This window comes from Hemiscyllium ocellatum, chromosome 36 (assembly GCF_020745735.1).
Source record: "Hemiscyllium ocellatum isolate sHemOce1 chromosome 36, sHemOce1.pat.X.cur, whole genome shotgun sequence".
Classification (NCBI taxonomy): domain Eukaryota; kingdom Metazoa; phylum Chordata; class Chondrichthyes; order Orectolobiformes; family Hemiscylliidae; genus Hemiscyllium; species Hemiscyllium ocellatum.
In genome coordinates, this window is record NC_083436.1 from 46,602,911 (window position 1) to 46,618,409 (window position 15,499).

The 15,499-nt window shown below is 42.8% G+C and overlaps 1 protein-coding gene across 6 annotated transcripts in view; it reads right to left on the reverse strand.

Moving 5' to 3' along the window:
• The window catches only part of gne (glucosamine (UDP-N-acetyl)-2-epimerase/N-acetylmannosamine kinase), a 79,284-nt gene that overhangs the window by 33,964 nt on the left and 29,821 nt on the right, over nucleotides 1-15,499 (reverse strand). For all 6 annotated transcript variants that reach the window (XM_060851330.1, XM_060851335.1, XM_060851336.1 and 3 more), the window contains one exon: nucleotides 2,646-2,858. In XM_060851330.1, coding sequence (XP_060707313.1) covers nucleotides 2,646-2,858 — 213 coding nt within the window. The remainder of the gene's footprint in view (nucleotides 1-2,645; nucleotides 2,859-15,499) is intronic.

Genomic DNA, 15,499 nt, shown 5'->3' on the forward strand with positions numbered 1-15,499 from the left:
ATCTTCCAGTTACTGGCACTACTCTCAGATCGAAGGAGATTTGCAAAACTGTGGCCAGAACTTTTATAATTTCTTCCCCCAGCACCTTAGGAGTTCTTCCATCTGGACAAGGACAAAATAGGAGTTTCCTATTTTGAGAGCTACTCTGAAATAACTCCTCTATTTTTATCATAGTCAATACAGCTACTGACTTTAATGTTTGTCGCTGCATCCTCTTATTTTATAAAGTCAAATGCAATTCATATTTCAGTCGTGTCCTGTGCCTTCATAAAACAATTTATTTTCAGATCCATTGATCCTATCTCAGTTTAATCATTCCTATCTTTCTCTTATCTGCTAATATTTATGAGAGATTCTTAGCTTCCTCTTTATGTTGGTTGCTTATCTATTTTCATTCACACAGAATCATCAAAACTAGGAACAGGATTATCCATATGGTGTCCCAGGACAGTCTAACCATCCAATAAGACCCTGGATTTCAATATCACTCCTTTACACCTAATCCCCACATCCCCTCATACCCCACTCTGTCGACCTCAGTCTTTATTTTACTGCACATTCACAATCTTCAGGGATACAGAATTCCAAAGTGTCATTATCCTTTTTTGTGAACAGGGCACTGCATCAGAATGGAGGGACAACCCTTTGGAACTGAGATGAGGAATTTTTCAGCCAGAGGCTGGCGAACCTGTGGAAGATATTGCCAAAGAGGGCTGTGGAGATTAAATCATTGAGGCCATTTAAGACAGAGATAATAGGTTCTTGATTAGTGAGAGGATCAAGGGTTACAGGGAGAAGCCAAGAGAATGGGATTGAGAAACTTATCAGTCATGATTATAGATTGGGGCAGACTCGATGGGCTGAATGGTCTAATTCTGTGGCTAAATCATGTGGTTGTGATTTCATGGTTAGGTCAGACAGGGCCTTGCTTTATGAACTAAAGTGCTGTGTATGTGCAAGTTCATTCTCTCTATATGCAATGAAATGTTTCTACAATGAGCGTAACAGTCCTGTTGTCACACGGTCATAGAGTTATCCAGCATGGAAACAGACCACTCAGTTCAACTCATGCACGCTGACCAGATATCCAAATCTGAACTAGTCCCATTTTCCAGCATTCAGCCCATAACCCTCTAAACTCTTCTTATTCATATACCCATCCAGATGCCTTTTAAATGTTGTTATTGTACCAGCCTCCATCACTTCCTTTGGCAACTCATTCCATACACGCACCAGCCTGTGTGTGAAAAAGGTGCACCTCAGGTCCCTTTTATATCTTTCTCCTCTCACCCTAAACCTATGCCCTCTAGTTCTGCTCTCTCCCATACCAGGGAAAAGACCTGGTCTATTTATCCTATCCATGCCCCTCATAATTTTATAAACCTCTATAAGGTCAACCCTCAAAAAAAACAGCCCCAGCCTATTCAGTGTCTCCCTATAGCTCAAACCCTCCAACCCTGGCAACATCCTTGTAAATTTTTCTGAACCTTTTCAAATTTAGCAACATATTTCCTATAGAGGGCGACCGAAATTGAATGCAGTATTCTAGACGTGGCCTCACCAATGCCTTGTACAGCCACAACATTTCCTCCCAATTCCTATAATCAATGCAATAACCTATAAAATGGAGGTGCCAGGATTTACATTTTAATGAATCGAAACCTGCAACCCATTCTGAAAAATAAAGACTTAACAGCAATTTAGGTTTGTTCAACATATCATTTTAATTGCATGATACTGCGATCTTTTGCTATAAATTCTGTGTCTTATGATCCTGCCCCACTAATTACCTGATGAAGGAACAGCACTCTGAAAGCTAGTACTTCCAAATAAACCTGTTGGACTGTAATCTGGTGTTATGCAATTTTTAACAATGACCTATGAAGGCAACTGCGCCAAATGCTTTCTTTACCACCCTGTCTACCTGCAACTCTACTCTCAAGGAAATATGCACCTGCATCCCTAGGTCCCTTTATTTGGTATCACTATCCAGAGCCCAGCCATTAGCTGTATAAGTCCTGTTACGATTTACCTTACCAAAATGCAACACCTCACATCTAAATGAAACTCCATTTGCTACTCCTTGGCCCATCTGAGAAAACCTTCTTCACTGTCCATTACACCTCAAAATTTGGTGTCATAGAATCATAGAGTCATACAGCATGGAAACAGACCCTCTGGACCAACTAGTTCACATCGACCATGTTATCAAACTAAACTAGTCACACCTGCCTGCATTTGGCCCATATACCCTCCAAACTGTTCCTATTCATGAACATATCTAAATGTCTTTTAAACATTCTAACTGCACCTTCATCCATCAATTCCTCAGACAGTTCATTCTACACACTAACCATGCATATGTTCACATCCAAATAATTTATATAAATGACAAAAAGCAATCCTTGAGACATACTGCTGGTCACAGACCTCCAGTCTGAAAAACATCCTTCTACCACCATCCTCTATCTCCTACCTTCAAGCCAACTTTGTATCCAAATGGCTAGCTCCCCTTGGATTGCAGATGATCTAGCCTTGCTAACCAGTCTACCATGTGCAACCTTGTCAAATGCCTTGGTGGGGTCCATATTGACAGAGTCTATTGCTGTGTTACAGGAATTTAAGGTTTTCATGTCAGAGTTTACCCGTCTCTCTTCCGGTTTGGCGTGTTCCCAAGTTGATGACAGGTGTCCCAAATGCACCTGCTTCCCGCACCCCACAACTACTGTTCCCGATCATCAAGCCAGCATGTGCAACCATCTGTATAAACTGTTCGAAGGGGATGTGTTTCACTGCCCGGAAATTTGGATTCTGTTCAATCCCCTTCTTCCTCATCACTCGCACCATTTCTTTACTTCCTGAAATTTTAAATCACAACCAACACATAAGCTAATACATAACATAAATAAAATATTTATAACACAAAGTCAGTGACAAATGGACAGATTATAATCTTATGAAATGTTTACTGATAGCAAAGTTAATAACTTTATAACTTCAATTAAAATAAATATTCACAGATAATTCTTAAGATTTCAAAACGAACAATTTATAAACTAAACTCGATTTTGAAGTTTGTCTTAACAAGCAATTACATAAAGCAAGCTCAAGTATATTTTGTTTCAGGAATATTTAAAGTAACGTTAAGACTGTGTGTTCACACTTGTTCTTCGAGATGTGGGAGCAGTGAGAATTTACTGCAGCTGAAAGAATAAGTTGAAGTGTTGTACTCCAGATTCCTTCACTCCAAAAACTACCCTGACTCCTCCTTCTGGAATTCTTTCCCTCTTCCTACCTCAGAACAATCTCCTTTGTACCTCCTTGTCTGTTTGGCATTCTTTCTTTGTCCCTGGCACACTCATAGTCAATATGTGCAAGTTAAGTTATTGGTGCTGAATATAATAACTGATAGTAACTGAAAATCTAATATGCTTAAGGACTGCAGAAAAAAAATTGTTGAGATTTTTATCATGCTCTCATCAGGACAATTAACAAGAAATAACAATGTGAAGGGGAATAACAATTTATATTATACAAGAAGAGTGGGCTGATTGGTTAACAAGTGAACCTTAATTGGCAAAGGTGCTATCATAGAGAATGCACTAGTAACAGGAAGAGAGTCATTAACTGACAAGTTTTGTGTATATTTTAAATCGGGTGATAAGTTGAAGATAGAAACAGTGACCATATAGAAAATGGTGCCCGACGTGTCGGGTAAAATGGTCAATGTTTGTGGGGCATTGGCTGTACTGCCCGACATGCTGAGCGAGAGACAAACTGCTAACACTGCAACTTGTAAGGTTCCCTGAAAGAAGTCCGAATACACAAGTCCATAGTACACCCACCAAGTCAAGGGGCAGTCACCAGAACAATGCTGACATCTGAATGTTTAACTTTCGAGCGATTCTGGTATCTGAATGTTTAACTTGAGAGCAGTACAAGAATGCTGATGTCTTAACTAAAGAAAATGTTGATAGCTTATCTTCAGAAAAATGCTAATGTCTTAACTTGAGGTAATGCTGATGTCTGTATGTCGGACTTAGAACATTCCTGATGTGTACGTTTACATTTAAGTATAACTTGATTAACATACTTTGTGATAACCCCATGACACGGGATTCTGCCTTGCGTGAGAAGTTATGTATAAATATGACAACGTTCCCAATTGAGAGCGAGAGACCACTGTCTAGCACCCGGCGTGGGCTAGAGTGGATCTGCTCCCAAGCTTGTTTGTATACGTGTATACTGGCAATCTTGAATAAAGACAGTACTGTTGACTCTATTAATCAAGTGGTGGTTCTCTGTTCTCGGACAGGCGTTCACAAGAAGCCAGCAAGCTCGGGCTGAGCTTCCACACGGGCAGGTTTGCTCTGATTAAACAAGTCATTACACTGAACAGCAAACTAGAGATTGATTATTGCCCATTTTGAATTGAAACAGGTGTAGCATGTTCACATTTTCTTTCTGTCTGCCTAAAATTAATATTGTATTTAGCTTCCTGACACACAAGTGCATTACAAGCAAATCCGGCCAACAATCTTAAATCGGATATCAGTGTATTCCTTGGAATGCTCAAGATTCATGTCATTAGCAACCATGCAAATAAGGTGCAAAACATTTGCTCGCTGTGCAAGATACATGTTGAAATATGGTGATTAAAAGCGTTGTGCCGGATAATGGCTACCTTGATCACTTTTTTATTCATTGTTGGCTGGGTCAACGTTTATTGCCCGTTCGTATTTCCCCTTGAGGTGGTGGTGGTGAGCTGCCTTCTTGAACACCTGCAGTCAGACCCACAATACCTTCAGGGAGGGAATTCCAGGATCTTGACTCAGAGACAATGCAGGAACGACAAGAGGCTTGGAAGGGACTTGTAGGAGGTAATGTTCCCAAGTATGTTTTTCCCTGGTACTTTGAGTAGGTGGAAATTGTTTGGAAGATGCTCTTGGAGGGTTTTGTTGAGGTACTGCAATGCATCTTGTTGATGGTGGGTTGGTTTGTGGTGAGCGTGAATGCTAAATGAAGTGGATCAGGTGCCAAGCTGGATATAGTGGAGGTAAACATAGAACACTACAGTGTAGTACAGGCCCTTTGGCCCGCGATGTTGCGCCAACCTGCAAAATTAACCTGTTGCCCATCTAATCTACACTGTTCCATTATTATCCATATGTATATCCAATGCCCATTTAAATGCCCTTAATGTAGACAAGTCTATTACTGTTGCAGGCAGGTTGTTCCACGCCCCTACTATTCTGAGTAAAGAAACTATCTCTGACACCTATCCTAAATATCTCACTCAATTTAAAATTGTTAGCCTTCACCATCCGAGGAAAAAGGCTCTCACTGTCCACTCTATCTAACCTTCTGATTATCTTATACGTCTCGAGTAAGTCATCTCTCAACTGCCTTCTCTCCAACAAAAACCTCAGTACTCTCAGCCTTTCCTTGCAAGACTTTCCCTCCATACCAGGCAACATCCGAGTAAATCTCCTCTGAACCCTTTCCAAAGCTTCCACATCCTTCCTTTAATGCGGTGACCAGAACTGTATGCAACACTCCAGGTGTGGCCTTACCAGTGTTTTGTACAGCTGAAGCATGACCCCATGGCTCTAAAACTCAATCCCCCTACCATAAACGCCAACACACCATATGCCTTCTTAATGACCCTATCAACCTGGGTGGCAACTTTCAGGAATTTATGTACCTGGACACAGAGATCTCTCTGTTCATCTACACTGCCAAGAATTTTACCATTAGCCCAGTGCTCTACATTCCTTTTACTTCTTCCAAAATGAACTATCTCATACCTTTCCACATTAAACTCCATTTGCCACATCTTAGCCCAGCTCTGCAGCCTATCTGTGTCCCTCTGTAACCCACAACATCCTTCGGCACAATCCATAACTCTGCCTACCTTAGTGTTGTCTGCAAATTTATTAACCCACCCTTCAACACTGATCTCCAGATCATTTATAAAAATGACAACAGCAGTGGCCCCAAAACAGACCCTTGTGGCACACCACTGGTAACTGAGCTCCCATCAACCACCACCCTCTGTCTTCTTTCAGCCAGCCAATTTCTGATCCAAACTGCTACATCACCTTCAATCCTGAAACTCCTTATTTTGTGCAATAGCCGAGCGTGTGGAACCTTATCAAACATCTTACTGAAGTCCATATATACCGCATCAACTGCTTTGCCTTCATCCACTTGTTTTGTCGCCTTCTTGAAGAACTCAATAAGGTTAGTGAGGCACGACCTACCCTTCACAAAATCATGTTGACTATCAATAATCAAATTATTCCTCTCCTGATAATTATAAATCCTATCTCTTATAACCTTTTCCAACATCTCACCCACAACCGAAGTAAGGTTCACTGGCCAATAAATACCAGGGTTGTCCCAACTCCTCTTCTTAAACAAGGGACATTTGGTATCCTCCAGTCTTTTGGCACTATTCTGTCAACAATGATGACAAAGATTGAAGCCAAAGGTTCTGCAATCTCTTCCCTGGTTTCCCAGGTTCTTTTCTATTTTCAGATCTTCCAAAATTGCTAAAACCTCCTTTTTATCAACCTCAATCCCATCTAATCTTGTAGCCTGTAAGTCCATATATTCATTAACATTGTCCTTTTCCCGTGTGAATACTGATGAAAAGTATTCATTAAGCCCTTCCCCTGCAACCGCAGGAAATGCAAAACTTGCGCCCACACCTCCTCCCTTACTTCTCTCCAAGGCCCCAAGGGATCCTTCCATATCTGCCATAAATTCACCTGCACCTCCACACACATCATCTATTGCATCCGCTGCACCCGATGTGGCCTCTATATTGGGGAGACGGGCCGCCTACTTGCGGAACGCTTCAGGGAACACCTCTGGGACGCCTGGACCAACCAACCCAACCACCCTGTGGCTCAACACTTTAACTCTCCCTCCCACTCCACCGAAGACATGCAGGTCCTTGGACTCCTCCATCGCCAGAACATAACAACACGACGGTTGGAGGAAGAGTGCCTCATCTTCCACCTGGGAACCCTCCAACCACAAGGGATGAACTCAGATTTCTCCAGTTTCCTCATTTCCCCTCCCCCCACCTTGTCTCAGTCGATTCCCTTGAACTCAGCACCGCCCTCCTAACCTGCAATCCTCTTCCTGACCTCTCCGCCCCCACCCCACTCCGGCCTATCACCCTCACCTTGACCTCCTTCCACCTATCACATCTCCATCGCCCCTCCCCCAAGTCCCTCCTCCCTACCTTTTATCTTAGCCTGCCTGGCACTCTCTCCTCATTCCTGAAGAAAGGCTCTGGCCCGAAACGTCAAATTTCCTGTTCCTTGGATGCTGCCTGACCTGCTGTGCTTTAACCAACAACACATTTTCAGCTCTAATCTTACTCTTGTCATTCTTTTATTCCTGATATACCTATAAAAGGCCTTAGGGTTTTTCTTGATCCTATCCGCCAACAACTTCTCATGTCTACGTGTCACTCTTCTTAGCTGTCTCTTTAGATCTTTTCTGGCTAACTTATAACTCTCATGCCCCCTAACTGAGCCTTCACGCCTCAGCCTCACATAAGCCTTCTTCTTTCTCTTGAGAAGAGCTTCATCTTCTTTAGTAAACCATGGCTCCCTCTCCAGCTTAAGGTGCTTAAGTGTTGTTGGAGCTGCACTTGTCTAGGCAAGTGAGGAGTATTCTTATGAATGTGCCTTGAAAGTGGTGGACAAGCTTTGGGGTGTCAGGAGGTGAGCTACGATACAGAATTTCCAGCAGTTGATCTGCTCTTGTAGCCATGGTATTTTCATGGTTGATCCAGTTCAGTTTCTGGTCAATGGCAATGCACAGGGGAATCCTGTGATGGTAATGCCATTGTACATCAAGTAGTGATGGCTGGAATCTCTCTTGTTGAAAATTGCGATTGCCCGGCACTTATATGACAAAAGCTTGCATCATGCAAAATCGTGAACAGGTCCAATGATACCACTGTTGGTCCTGGAAAATGTTCAAACTACCTCAGATTACTCTGGAACGGTAAGACAGAGTCATAGAGATGTACAGCACGGAAACAGACCCTTCGATCCAACCCATCCATGCCGACAAGATATCCCAACCACATCTAGTCCCACCTGCCATCACCCGGCCCACATCCCTCCAAACCTTTCCTATTAGACAATAGACAATAGGTGCAGGAGTAGGCCATTCTGCCCTTCGAGCTTGCACCACCATTCAATATCTTGTTCCTGCCTTATCTCCATAACCCTTGATTCTGCTATCTTCGAGAGCTCTGTTCAACTCTTTCTTAAATGAATCCAGAGACTGGGCCTCCACTGCCCTCTGGGGCAGAGCATTCCACACAGCCACCACTCTCTGGGTGAAGAAGTTTCTCATCTCTGTCCTAAATGGTCTACCCCTTATTTTTAAGCTATGTCCTCTGGTTCGGCACTCACCCATCAGCGGAAACATGTTTCCTGCCTCCAGAGTGTCCAATCTTTAATAATCTTATATACCTCAATCAGATCCCCTCTCAGTCTTCTAAACTCAAGGGTATACAAGCCCAGTCGCTCCAGTCTTTCAGCGTAAGGTAGTCCCGCCATTCCAGGAATTGACATCATGAACCTACGCTGCACTCCCTCAATAGCCAGAATGTCTTTCCTCAAATTTGGAGACCAGAACTGCACACAGTACTCCAGGTGTGGTCTCACCAGGGCCCTGTACAGCTGCAGAAGAACCTCTTTGCTTCTATACTCAATTCCTCTTGTTATGAAGGCCAGCATGCTATTAGCCTTCTTCACTACCTGCTGTACCTGCATGCTTACCTTCATTGACTGGTGTACAAGAACACCTAGATCTCGTTGTACTGCCCCTTTACCTAAACTGATTCCATTTAGGTAGTAATCTGCCTTCCTATTCTTGCCACCAAAGTAGATAACCATACATTTATCCACATTAAACTGCATCTGCCATGCATCTGACCACTCACCTAACTTGTCCAGGTCACCCTGTAATCTCCTAACATCCTCCTCACATTTCACCCTGCCACCCAGCTTTGTATCATCAGCAAATTTGCTAATGTTATTGCTGACACCATCTTCTATATCATTAACATATATTGTAAAAAGCTGCGGTCCTAGCACTGATCCCTGTGGTACCCCATTGGTCACCGCCTGCCATTCCAAAATGGAGCAGTTTATCAATACTCTTCGTTTCCGATCAGCCAAGCAACTTTCAATCCAAGTTATTACTTTGCCCCCAATACCATGCGCTCTAATTTTGCTCACTAACCTCCTATGTGGGACTTTATCAAAAGCTTTCTGAAAGTTCAGGTACACTACATCCACTGGATCTCCCTCATCCATCTTCAGAGTTACATCCCCAAAAAATTCCAGAAGATTAGTCAGGCATGATTTCCCCTTCATAAATCCAAGCTGACTCTGACCTATCCTGTTACTATTATCCAGATGTGTCGTAATTTCATCCTTTATAATAGACTCCAGCATCTTTCCCACCACTGAGGTCAGACTAACTGGTCTATAATTTCCTGCTTTCTCTCTCCCACCTTTCTTAAAAAGTGGTACAGCATTAGCCACTCTCCAATCCTCAGGAACTGATCCCGAATCTATTGAACTCTGGAAAATAATCACCAACACATCCACGATTTCTCGAGCCATCTCCTTCAGTACCCTGGGATGTAGACCATCAGGCCCCGGGGACTTATCAACCTTCAGACCTAACAGTCTCTCCAACACCAAATCCTGGTAAATACAGATTCCCTTAAGTTCAGGTCCTTCAGCCACTGTTACCTCAGGGAGATTGCTTGTGTCTTCCCCAGTGAACACAGATCTGAAGTACCAATTCAATTCTTCTGCCATTTCTTTGTTCCCCGTAATATATTCCCCTGTTTCTGTCTTCAAGGGCCCAATTTTAGTCTTAACCATTTTTTTTGCCTTTCACATACCTAAAAAAGCTTTTACTATCCTCCTTTATATTTCTGGTCAGTTTACCTTCGTACCTCATTTTTTCTCTGCGTATTTCCTTCTTAGTAATCCTCTGTTGTTCTTTAAAAGCTTCCCAGTCCTCTGTTTTCCCACTTGTCTTTGCTATGTTATACTTCTCTTTTAACTTTATTTGTTTCTTAACTTCCCTCGTCAGCCATGGATACCCATGCCTCCTCCTGGGATCTTTCTTCCTTTTAGGAATGAACTGATCCTGCATCTTCTGCATTATACACAGAAATATCTGCCATTGATTTTCCACTGTCATCCCTGCTATGGTATTGCACCATTGAACTTTGGCCAGCTCCTCCCTCATAGCTCCATAGTTCCCTTTATTCAACAAAAATATTGTCACTTCCCATTGTACCCTCTCCCTCTCAAACTGCAGATTGAAGCTTATTGTATTATGGTCACTACTTCCCAATGGCTCCTTCACTTCGAGGTCCCTGATCAGTTCTGGTTCGTTGCACAATACCAGATCCAGAATTGCCTTCTCCCTGGTCGGCTCCAGCACCAGCTGTTCTAAGAATCCATCTCAGAGGCACTCCACAAAGTCTCTTTCTTGAGGCCCAATACCATCCTGATTCTCCCAATCTACGTGCATGCTGAAATCCCCCATAACAACTGTAGTAACATCTTTGCGACAGGCCAATTTCAACTCCTGATTCAACGTACATCCGACATCCAGACTACAGTGTGGGGGCCTGGAGATAACGCCCAAGAGGGTCTTTTTACCCTTAGAATTTCTCAGCTCTATCCATACTGACTCTACATCCCCTGATTCTAGGTCCCCCTGCGCAAGGGACTGAATATCATCACTTACCAATATGGCCACCCTACCCGCTCTGCCCATCAGTCTGTCCTTACGATAGCACGTGTAGCCTTGAATATTCATTTCCCAGGCCCTGTCCACTTGAAGCCACATCTCAGTTATCCCCACAATATCGTAACTACCAATTTCCAAAAGAGCCTCAAGCTCATCCATCTTATTTCTAATGCTTTGTGCATTCATGTATAGTATTTTTAATTTGTTACTGCCCTCACCCTTCCCATCAACTCCTATTTCACTCAACCTTACAGCATGATCCCTTTTTGAGTTTTCTGCCTCATTGATACAGTTGTCTTTCTTGACTTCCCTTGTTCTAATTTTCCCTCCAATTTTCCTTCTTAAACTTCCAGTTTGTCCCCTCCCCCCCCCGCTACTTAGTTTAAACGTAGCTGTGTTGCAGTAGCAAACCTGCCTGCCAGAATGTTGGTGCCCAACCTATTAAGGTACAAACCGTCTCTCTTGTAGAATTTATGCTTACCACAAAACATACCCCAGTGATCCAAGAATTTAAATCCTTGCTTCCTGCACCAGTTCCCCAGCCACACGTTCAAGTCCATTATCTCCCTGTTTCTGGCCTCACCAGCCCGGAGATAACCACCCTGGATATCCTGCTTTTCAGCCTTCTTCCTAGTTCTCCAAAGTCCCCCTGTAGTATGTTCCTCCTCTTCTTCCCGACATCATTGTGCCGACATGTACCACCACCTCTGGCTCTTCACCTTCATCCTTGAGGATTTCCTGCACTCTGTCTGTGATGTCTTTCACCCTGGCACCAGGAAGGCAACACACCATCCTTAAATCCCGTCTGCTGTCACAAAAGCCCCGGTCAGTTCCTCTCACTATGGAGTCCCCCATTACCACGGCTCTGTGCGATGTCCAACTCTTCCATTCTGCTTCCACACCAACTTTTGATTGACAGACTTGGCAGCCTCGGATGAGCCTAAGGTCCTCGAGTTTTTTCATCAGTGCTGCAATATTCATGTACACTTTCAAGTTTCACAACTCCAATAGGAAGGAGACCAGAATTGCACGCAATATTCCAACAGTGGCCTAACCAATGTCCTGTACAGCCGCAACATGACCTCCCAACTCCTGTACTCAATACTCTAACCGATAAAGGAAAGCATACCAAATGCCTTCTTCACTATCCTATCTACCTGTGACTCTAGTTTCAAGGAGCTATGAACCTGCACTCCAAGGTCTCTTTGTTCAGCAACACTCCCTAGGACCTTACCATTAAGTGTACAAGTCCTGCTAAGATTTGCTTTCCCAAAATGCAGCACCTCACATTTATCTGAATTTAACTCCATCTGCCACTTCTCAGCCCATTGGCCCATCTGATCCAGATCCTGTTGTAATCTGAGGTAACCTTCTTCGCTGTCCACTACACCTCCAATTTTGGTGTCATCTGCAAACTTACTAACTGTACGTCTTATGCTCGCATCGAAATCATTTATGTAAATGACAAAAAGTACAGGACCCAGCACCAATCCTTGTGGCACTCCACTGGTCACAGGCCTCCAGTCTGAAAAACAACCCTCCACCACCACCCTCTGTCTTCTATCTTTAAGCCAGTTCTTTATCCAAAAGGCTAGTTCTCCCTTTATTCTGTGATCTCTAACCTTGCTAATCAGTCTCCCATGGGGAATCTTGTTGAATGCTCTACTGGAGTCCCTATAGATCACATCTAGTTCAAACGTTTGAGTAAATGGTGAAGACAACTGTTCCTGTTGCTATGCAGCAGCAGCACAAGTCTTGTTTGCAACTAACAGGATCCTATTGGCAAGCAAAAAAGACATTCTGCCCATCACACAAATGAGTAATGTGGTAAATGAATTTCAGTGCCAGCAGATCATATCAAATACGACATCCCCTCTGCTGTTTGCAACAGGCAAGGTACTGACTGAGACTAAACACCTTGTGCTTATAAACTCAAAACAAAGTGAACATTAGGTGTGATTATGATTGGTCAATATGTGCTGAATAATGCACTTGAAACTACATGTAGGTATAGATATCAACACACATTTCCCTGGGCTATGCAAACAACATTTTACACTTCCCACCTGTTCAATTGTTTTAATAAAATAGATGATAGCCATTCCTAACAACAATGCTTTGACTAATCAGAGGCAACCTGTCCTGGTTTAAATTGAATCAAAGCTTGGAAATTAATTGTCAGTCATCATCTAAGTCGCAGGGTCTCTATGGCAACACGCCCAGAGTCCACTTTCCAACCAATCAGCATGCTGTTATCATACAGTATTAAAATACTATTCCTCTTCACACTGGCATCCTTGAGAATTGGGAGGAAGTGAGGACTGCAAATGCTGACCAGTCAGAGTCAGAAAGTGTGGCACTGGAGAAGCACAACCTGTCAGGCAGCATCCATGGAACAGGAGAGTCAGCGTTTCAGGCATCAGCCCTTCATCAGGAATGAAGGTTTACGAAAGGCTGATGAAGGGCTTATGCCCGAAACATCGACTCTCTTGCTCCTCGGATGCTGCTTGACTTTCTGTGCTTTTCCAGCGCTGTACTGTTCGATTCTTGAGAATTGCCCTGACGAGAGCTAGGTTAAAAGAAAAACTTTGATATGATGAGGTTTTTTTAAGCAATACTTAGGTCCTATATTACCACATATCTATCTTACGTGCTTCAACAATTGGGGCTTGATTTTAATTTTTAAAAAGAGAGGGGAATCAGATGAGGCCTCAGATGGAGAAGCCTACAAAAGAACATGGGTGGCTTTGAAGACTGTCATAAGGCTGCAGTAAATTGCAAGGAGCATGATGCAATCTGGCATTAATCCAGCCAAGGACTCTATACTAAGCTGTAAGCCTAGTCTTTCCAGCAAAGAACTACTGCTGGCCAACTCCATTTGAACATTTGTGGACATAGCCATGATGTAATGTCTGATGACTGACATCACAGTTTCCATTCCAGTATAAACAGCAGCGACCCAACATCTGTTTGCCACTATAGAAACTCAACCTGCTCTTTTGTAAGATCAGTTGTCATGCTAGCTCAGAGTACTGGAACATGACTCTGGATTATAGCGTAAAAAGGAGCTTGCTAGGTCTCTCAGCTGTGCAACAATTTGTCCTCCACAGAGACGTCACTATGGCATCTATGCAGCACCAATCTCTCTGGAAGGAGGATTCATCCTCCCAACTAGGTCACTCCATCAGGACCTTTGCTGTTACCAGCCAGATAGACAACTCTACCAATGTGCTGTCAACCATGCTGACATACAACAGCTTTACAAAAACAGAAGGGCCATTGTTCAGACTGACAGCAATAACTATGCTGGATTAATCATCAGTGACATAATGTATCCAAATATTATGAGAACAGTTCATTATTTTTCAATTGTGAAAAATAATGTGCTGAAGCCTGAGAGCCTTGGAACTGAATATGGGAATGTGGATTTAAGATTAAATCTCACTAGAAATACCAAAGAACAGTTGTGCACATTCGGGAGAATGGTAAATAGCATGTTGCTAATGGTGAGCCTTCAGCTTACAATCATAGAATCTTAGAATAGTGAGTGACAAACACAACTGGTAAGAACTCAGCTACTGTCATCCCCTTAAAAAAAAGCATTTTTAAAATTCATTCATGGGGTGAGGGGGTCATTGGCCAAGTCAGCAATTATTGCCCATCCCAAATTGCCCAGAGGGCAGTTAAGAGTCAACCACATTGCTGTGGGTCTGGAGTCACATGTAGGCCAGACCAGGTAAGGAGGGCAGATATCCTTGCTTAACGGACATTAGTGAACCAGGTGGGGTTTTTCTAACAATTGACAATGGACTCATGGCCATCAATAGACTTCTAATTCTAGACTTTTATTAAATTCAAATTCTACCATCTGCTGTGGCAGGATTCAAACACAGGTTTCCAAAACATTACCTGGGTCTCTGGATTAACAGTCCAGATAATATCACTAAGCCTTCGCCTCCCCATTCCTTCACATTGGCAAAATAAACAGAACAATCATTTCAATTAGATGTTCCGAGTTCACAATGTGTCCATGAGGAAGTGCACTTTCTTTTTATTCTGTATCATGATTTTGAGCATCTTTATCAAATTTCCTCACAACCTTCTTTGCTCTAAACACAACAGTGCCAACTTTATCAATCAACCCAATGGAGTATGTTTTTCTTCAGCTATTGCTACAAATCTTTCTACATCCTCTTTTTTCTAATGCAGTGCACAGAATAGGACACAATGCTCTAGTTGATGCCAAACACAAAACAACCCTAACTTATCTCAGCAAAAAGAAAACAAAATCATTGACTCATTAACAAATCCATTCTGGCTTTCCTTCATTATCCATTTGGCTGTGAATTCTGTCACACTTCATCTATTGTCAATGCTTTCCTATCGCTGATGCTAAACTGAGTGGCCTGTAGTTACTCTGCATATCCTTTACAACATTTCTTGAACAAATATGCATCATTTTCAATTTTCAAACCATTCTGTAAAGGATTGGAAGATCACGAGCAATACCTCCACAAATTCTATCCTTAGTTTTCCAGTAACCTTGAATACACCTGATATGGCCCTGGTGTCTAATCATCTTTAAGCACAACCAACCAATCTAATGGGGCGGCACGGTGACTCATCGATTAGCATTGCTGCCACACAGCACCAGGGTTCTAGGTTCAATTCCAGCCTCGGGAAA